Source organism: Erithacus rubecula (assembly GCF_903797595.1).
Source record: "Erithacus rubecula genome assembly, chromosome: 2".
Lineage (NCBI taxonomy): Eukaryota > Metazoa > Chordata > Aves > Passeriformes > Muscicapidae > Erithacus > Erithacus rubecula.
In genome coordinates, this window is record NC_136685.1 from 89,221,762 (window position 1) to 89,230,032 (window position 8,271).

Below are 8,271 nucleotides of genomic sequence, written 5' to 3' on the forward strand. Positions count from 1 at the left end.
CAGTTGTGCTGGTACAACTTTGCTCAGACTGCATAAATGAAATAATTTGGGTTAAAAAGAAAACAATTCCACCCCTTTTTAGGTGAGGTGGGCTTTTTTCTCCTCACTCTCTTTTTTGTATTATTTAATTTCAATGCAGCACAGATGTGCAAAAACCACACAGTGATGTGGTTTACAAAAATAGCCCCTCAAAACAGTTGTATTGTTACAACTGCAGCACAGGGCTCTGAATAAAAGAGTAAATCCCACTGAAGTTGTTTGCAAAGGTACGCCCTGATCATAATTAAAGGACTAATGCCCTCTTAACAGTTTTAATCTTTTTGTGAAGCATAAGGGAAAATCAAGAGTGGGATGAGCAAAACTTGGGGAAAAAAATGCCAAAGTTCACTTTCACCAAAGCACACGTAGGCTTAAGAATAATAAACTAAAACTCTACACAGAGTTCCTTTGACTGTGGCTTCCTTTTCACCAGTAGAAAGTTACAGAAGAAAAACCATGGTCACCGTGGTCCTTTTTTAAATTTATGTCAGATTTTTAATCATATAACTATTATTCCCATTTTTTCCCAGTTGGTCATGTACAATCATTTGGTGAGACAGCTTTTTTTTTCCTTCTCAAGCAGACATAATCAAGTGGTGACTTCTCCCATTTTTTCCCATTTGGGCAACCATCAGGAAAGGAAATAAGCAGATGATACCTGAGCAAATACTGAATGCCAGAAACAGAGCAACTGTTTCTCTCAGATGCTCTATCACAGTCCCATTCCCCCCAGCTCTATCACAGTACTGTGAACAGAGGGAAGCACATACCTTGTTACCTCCTGCTGCAGTCGGGAAACACTGGGCACATAGAACATCACCCCAAAGAAAAGCAAAGGCTCATTGGCAAATTTGTCCAGCTGCTTCTTCAGAGGCTTTTCCAGTTCAACCCAGCGGTCTTGCTGGCTCTTGCTGAGAAACCAGAGGCCAAAGTAGTGAGTCTAGACAAAGAAACACACCAGTGTCAGTTTACCTTTGCCAGCTAGATCACTCACACCATGTCACAAATGCAAGTTAGAACAGGTGGCATTGTGTACGTTTCTCCATATGCAAAATCAGCGTAATTTCTTTATTACTGTCCTTTATTGTAGGACATTTTGAAGACAATGACAAATTAATATTGTAATATGCTTCACAGAGCACTATCTGCCTCCTACTATCTCTCCCAAATGCATTCCGAAGAACTCTACCTGTCATTGTGGCACAGATGACATAAATGATTTACAGAAAGTGCCTGAGTCTTTGTTTCCTAAAGGGACATCTGTGCTTTGTGAACAGACAGCAAACACTAAGTCTGAATTAAAGTGCAAAGGCTTCACAAGACTTTGGATCAGGCCCACTGCACACAAAGGACAAGGACTCTTCCAACTAGAAAAAAAAAGAATGCAAACCCACATGCATGTCAAAATATCTCTACCAATACCAGAACCATTTACCCAACACAGAATTGTTTACTCTTCTTATTTTTAATGCACTCACAAAGTTTTATGATAGACAAGTATACACTTAGAATGTGCATATCACACACAAGTTGTTTGCTCTAGGCTCCACAGGAATACTCAGCTGTTTCCTGCCACAGGGGACTGCTGCTGGTGAATTAACGCAGAGCAGTGCTCAGAACTAGAGCTACAAAGTGGCAATAAAGCAGCTGACGGAATAGACAATCCATCATGAAGGATTTTATTGAAAAGCACTTAAACATCAAGTACTGTGACTACAGATCTGAAGAAAAAGTGAAAAATATTGTAGCAGACAAATTGCAGATGTTTTAACTTTGCAAAATCCACCATGAACAGCCTGTTTCACGCTGGTAGGGATGTTTCTATAAAAACCATTTCACACACCACAATTTAGCACTCAACACAAGGACAAGTAATACTATACCAAAAATTTTAAATGTTTACAAATGGCAAGAAACCAGCAGGGGAAACACTGCTCAAGCTACTTTATAGCTGAGGGCATGCAAGAGACAATCATGCAAAACTCTGAATGGGAGCACAGGTGTACTCACTTTAGGGTCTCATCACACACATATTTTCAACTTTGGACAACATCCAGACTAGCATTTAACTAAGGTGATAACTAATTCAACTTGATTCCTCAATTAAGCTTGACAAAGAGCTTAAGCACTGCTCAGTCTGGTACAGTGAAGCAAACTTGTTCTTTTGTAGTATTTCCTCCAAGAAATTAAAGGTATTTTCAATAAATCAGTCAATCATTCTAAGGCACAAATAAAACATGAAGTCAGCATCTCCCATAGGATAAACTTCAAACAAAACTAATGTTTTGTTATCACATATGTTCCCTGATACATTTCTACTCTCCCTTTGTAGTCACCAGTGGATAAAACAGTTCTTTCTGATGAGTTCACCATGGTAGTAATTAGATGAAAATGAGGGTGGGAGGGATAGTGGAGGCAGCAGAGAAAAGGAATTAAGGTGAAGGCAGAAAAAAGCAGTGATTTTACCACCTCTTAAGGGAACCCTTTAACACACTTGGAAATCACTACAGAGCAGCTCATCCTCAGCAAGAAACGTGGAGATGTGAAAACAGAGCTTCCATATTACTTGAAAAAGTAAACATTTACAATGCCTAAAACCCAAATTAGAAGTGTGAAGTACTTGTAAAACATCTAGCAATGAAGAAGATTCAGACTCTGAAATCTGAAAGAGTTATTCAAGGAATTAAGGTATTGCAATTAAACTGCTGGAATGAGCTCAGTCCCTCCCCTTTGAGTGGGGCTGGGAGACAGCACAAGTTTAGATTTGCTGTAGTAGAAAGGCTCCTGGAGTAGCAAATCCAGAAGAAATTCCAAGGAACAAGAAATAAATGAAATACAGCGTTGAAGCTTCTAGATTATAGCAGGTACTGTGGAGCAAACACCACAGCACAAATTTTGCACAGCTAAAAGACAACTATTTTCCTGGAAAGCAGCCTGGAGAGGATCAAGTTATTGCAGCTGGAGCACAGGAACTGATTTCAGGGCACAGCTCATGTCACAAATTCATACACTTTGGAGAGATACCCTACACAGTTATTTGAACATCAGCTCATTATGGATTTGACTCAATGATCTTGAAGGTCTCTTCCAACCTAGAGAGTCTGTGATTCCCTGTTGGCAGCAACTTCTTGAAAATGTAATGTGTTTTTAAAGAATCCACAGTGGTGGAGACTCCTGTGGTCACTACGGTGCATGCCTGAAGAGCTCCTTCCCCCTAGGAATATCAAAGAGGAATATCCAAAAAGGAACAGATGAATGTGGGACTGGAAACAGGTGGATCATCAAGTTCATCATGCTATGAGAAGTCATTTGGCTCTCCAGAGGGTGAGTGATGCCATGGTCTCCAGTCCACAAAGCACTCTAAAAAATAGCTGAGGTTATAATAAAATGGGATCTTCTGTCTACAAGCAGATGATTGATAACTAGGTTGATTCCAAAAGCTGGTCTGTTTGTCTACCTGCCCAAAGTGAACCACTGACTTCACTCAGATTTCCACGGAATCAATAACTACACCTACAGCTGTCAGGCTCTGAAGTAACACATATTACCCTCAAGGTTCTAAAATATGTCTTACGTATCACACATGATTTCATATGTGGTACAAGGAAATCAGTTTACACTCCTCCAGAAGCTGTGGTCCTCTGCTAAAGTAGCTAACAAGAACCAGAGCACCTAGGTGACCTAATGAAAATGTGATTCTCAAAATATGCCGAGTCAGAACACTGGACATACAAAAACTGCACTGTGAAATCTTAAAATGGGTGACATTATAGCTGCCAGTTCAGAAGGCAACATATTTGTTTTGGACTTAGCCTTAGCTATCCTCCCAAGTCCAGAACTACCCCTGCCTTTATGTTGAGCCAAACAAGTAGAATTGTCAACCTCAGGAGATGACAGAAATTGATTAAACCAAGCCCTGCTCAGTGTTCATTAAAGCATCTGGTTAAGCAGTCAACTAAATATTTATCCTTGAGAATGAGAAGGAGTTCCACCTTCTCCAGGCAAAAAATATTAAGCCCTGCTCTCCCAGGGCGCTTGAACAGAGGGGAAGGTTCCATTTACAGCAGCCAATTATTCATAGAAGGTCTTTTCTCCAAGCACTGCCTGAACTCCATCTCAGCTTTGCTCGCAAGATGAGTCAAACCAAGCCACACTTGGAGGCAACCTGGCTGCAAAATCCCAGATTCCAATTGTGCCCTAAAGGGACACCAAAGTAAAGGTCAGAATGGCAGCAAAAAGCCACATCTGCACAGTGGACAGCATCTGCCTGTGGTGCTCAGCTCACCAACCCCCTGCTTTGGTTTGGGGATGACAGGATCACAGTGATGAACATACCATTGTGAAATTTAACTCACAAGAATAATTCTGGTTGGGAAGAACCTTCCTGCCCTCTCCCCCACTTACAATACATCAGAGCATACCACCTTTAAACATTTTAGCATTTTAAAAATGAATTTAAAAGAACAAAAAGGAGAAGGAAACATGAAGACTCCCAACAGATTTGTATAGATTACTCTGCACATTCACTTAGTCTGGAAGTGGAATGGAAAAATGCCATTATATTGGGGAAAAAAATCCTTTTTATAACCTGTGCACATACATACAAGATTATAAAATGACATTTTTGACCTTGTCTTTCCCTTCCTCTCCTCCCCTCTTCTCATCTTTACCTTTTACATAATGCTGGAATAAGAGCTCATTTTATTGGAATCGGTCACTGTTCAAGTAGAAGACCTGATGCTTTGTCAAGAGATTTGCTGGAAAGGATAAAACCAGATTTTACAGTAGTTACATGGCTCCACTTTCTACTGACCTATTCCTGAACCCTGAGTCAGTCAGGCAAGGAGTTGCATTCCCCAGAGATCAAATAGAAATATGCATAATCCATTAGATACTGTTTTTCAGTCATGTGTGGTATGATCGACAGTCCCTCACAACAAGGCATAATCTCAGAGAGTTTTGCTTTTTAACAGGAAGGGTTTGACAGTTTTTTGTTTATTTCTAAGAAATTGGATTGAGTGAGATGTGGATGCATTCCTAACTTGGTAAAAGGTGTGGCACACCTGGGATTTATTTGAACATAAACCAAATTGAGGTATTACCCGAGAAGGAGACAAACAGAGTTTTAGCACTATTTTCTTAGCATGGGATTTAATGAAGGTTGGCTTATCCATACTTGAACATCAGGTTTTCTAAGAAAAAGCATATGCCAGCTGCAGTTTTTGCTGCATTCAGGGAATTTTAAAAGTCTCTCTCTGATATGAATTCTTGCAAGGATTTTTGCCTCAGTATGCTTAACAGGCTTCTTTTCTCAGCTATCCAGTTGCACAAATCTTGTAGAAATTTGAGCTTTGTGAAAATATTTTTGCCCGTTCTGTAGAATTTGGACAGTGAGTTCCAAAACTATGGTAAACCTAGAGACAAAAGGGGATAGTCAGCAAACTACTCCATTATCTTTACAAACAGTGACAGGAAGACTACAGGGGCAGAAGAAGAATCTAATTTGGGGTCTGAAAGAAAGAACAGCACCAGGCACCTCCAAGCTTGCTAGCTCCAATTGTTCCTCATCCAAGGAGCAGAGGAGGATACATAGAGACCCTCTCAGAGTTAAAAGAGGTAGGTAATTCTCTCCTAAAAAAACCCCAAAACACCCACTTCTGTAAAAAAAAATGCTGTTCTGCTGAAATCTGAACTTTACAAAACCAGTTCAACATTGCCAAAACCTTCTTTAGGAAAAAAGGCAGGGAGGGTGATGAAAGAAGGGGAATGCATTCCAACAACATCAAAGCATTCTCTTCTATGTTGTTAAAATATTTTTTTTTATCTTGAAACACAAACTTTTTGTGCTGACATATTTCTTTTTGGATGACAGAAATAATTTTGAAAATTAAAAAATCCAAAGCAAGAGAAAACCCCCATAGAACTGAACACTGACCAAAACACCTTCCTTTGCTACTCTACTGTCTAATTTCATTTCTCTGGAAAATGTTGGAACTTCAGACTTTGCTCCAAAGTGGAACAAAACATGTTCTGAAATCACAAAATGTTTTGTGGAAAAGAACACTAACCCCCTGACAGAGCTATTGTTTGCAAATGCAGGTGGACCTCTAGAAAGAATCAGAAGGCCCAGACTTCTGCTGCACCAACTAGATAAGCTCACAAGGAACATGAGGAGAATCACTTCAATCATTTCACTGCTTTCTACACTGGAAGGAAAGAGAGAAGTTATGTTCTTCCCTAAGGACACCCTAGGGCATCACCAACAGAAAGAAAAAATAATGGAAAAATTATTCATTGATGAATCTTCATCTCTGTAAGTAAAGGGGAGGGGAGATGATTCTGCTAAAATTCATATTAAAAAACAAAACAAAAAAAAAACCCACCCAAGAAAGAAAAACACTATACAATATCCTCTCTCCCTGTTCCTGCCTGCACATTCTCAGCCTATTCTGGACACACACATAGAGTGAGATTATTCTCCCACTCTTCATCATTATTAAAAAAAAAAAAAAAAAAAAAAAAAAAAGGAATATAAAATAATTTTTGTTTTGTTTTCAGATATTGTAGCTATTTGTATGCTACCTTCCAGCTGCCTCCACTACCATGGGCCAACTGCATAAGACACTGCTGTATTTTTAATTTCCCTGCTGTGCTTAGAGAAAGTATCAGCCAGGACAGCCAGATGATAACACAGCAACTTCCAGGGAATGGGTTTTCACTTACTATTTGCAAAAGTGTAGAAGCACATAGGATACACACAGGGAGCCCACAGAAGGTAAGAAAGTCAGCTCATTTGTGCCATGCACATTGCAGAGCTATTTCTATAAAGGATTCAACACTTAAACACTGCAATCTACAGCAAGAAGTAGAAAAGAAAGTATTTCAGTCTTGAATACAAGACTGATTTATTCAACTTTTCCAGAAGCATTGGGAATGTAAAAGAAGCCCTTCAGGATTTCAGATGTGAAATATTAAACAAAACAAATGAAGAAAAAGCCCACCTTCCTCCAATTGTTACTAGTAAAACACTGTTAGTTGCTACTGTTGCCTACTTCAGTTTTATAGTAACAAGAGAATTTATACAAAGGGGGATGTTTAAAAGCTGGGATTCTCCTTCCCACTTGCACAACTCAGCCACCAGCACCGGTGAAACCGGGGTTACATTCAGAAAAAAAAAATTACTGTAACTTGTCCTTTGGCATCCCAGCTCGAAAATTAACACTCGTGCCTTTCTAAGAAAGGAAACTCCGTGTTACAAAGAGTTCCCAAAGCCGCGATGGGTGCGCAGAGCCCTGAGCAGAGCCCTCACCTCTCGCAACTCCAGCCTCTGAGCCACAGCCTCCAGGCACTCCTGGCCCGTGCTCTCCACGGACAGGGTGCACTCGATCACGTTGCTGTCCAGCAGACGGATCCTGGTCACGAAGCAGTTCTTGCTCAGCACGTTGTAGCGCCGGGTCCGCCGCAGTTTCAGCCCGAAAGGCATGGCTGGAGGCGGCGGGGCTGCCCGGCCCGGCCCCGGCTCTCAGCAGCTCTCAGCACTCCTGGCCTCCCGCCGGCAAGGCTCCTCCAGCTGGCACTGCTCTCCTCCAGAAACACGGGTGGCTGTCCATTCCAAGGGAATCCTGCAAAACACACGCCAGTAAGCGGACTGAAGTTTCACTGAAGTGTGAAACAAGTTCAGCGGGAAAGAAAAAAAGAGTCACATTTAAAAGCATCACGTAAACACCTCCACACGCAGGATTGCCAGGCACCTACTACGTATCCCAAATGAATACCTTATGGTATCTTCCAAAATACTGATTTGGCGCGGAATTTAAAGCGCGGATTTAATTGCAAAGCCGTTCTTTGAGAGGCTCAGCACAAACAGCAGCTCTACAGGGCACTCATCCAGAGGTGCTAACTCTCCCACCATTACCCCCACCACAGGGGTCTATAACATAATCTTCGAGTTTTCATGCCCTCGGGCCAGCTTTGAAAACTAGTTTAAAAAACTAAGGAATAGAGGCATTGAAAAGAGGTGCGATCCTGAAAGAAAAAAGGCTGGCTGCAGTCCGCAGGAAATGCAGGCACTCAGCACCTCCGAAAAAATCAAACCTAAAATATCCATGTGAAAAGCAAGAAGCGTCTGAGCCATTTCAGAGGAGCCTCCTCTGAGGCTTCCAGCTCCAAAGCAGTTCTGCATTTCACCCTTCTAGGTGGAATGAGTGACACACATATTCTAGGTATTTTTTT

The 8,271-nt window shown here is 41.0% G+C and overlaps 1 protein-coding gene across 1 annotated transcript in view; it reads right to left on the reverse strand.

Moving 5' to 3' along the window:
- Nucleotides 1–7,560, reverse strand: part of PTPN14 (protein tyrosine phosphatase non-receptor type 14) — a 71,807-nt gene extending 64,247 nt beyond the window's left edge. The window contains exons 1-2 of the mRNA XM_079297503.1: nt 7,349–7,560; nt 810–979 (exon numbers count right to left, since the gene is read on the reverse strand). Of these exons, the coding sequence (XP_079153629.1) occupies nt 810–979; nt 7,349–7,522 (344 nt within the window). The 5' untranslated portion in view covers nt 7,523–7,560. The remainder of the gene's footprint in view (nt 1–809; nt 980–7,348) is intronic.
- Between the last annotated feature and the right edge of the window lie 711 nt (nt 7,561–8,271).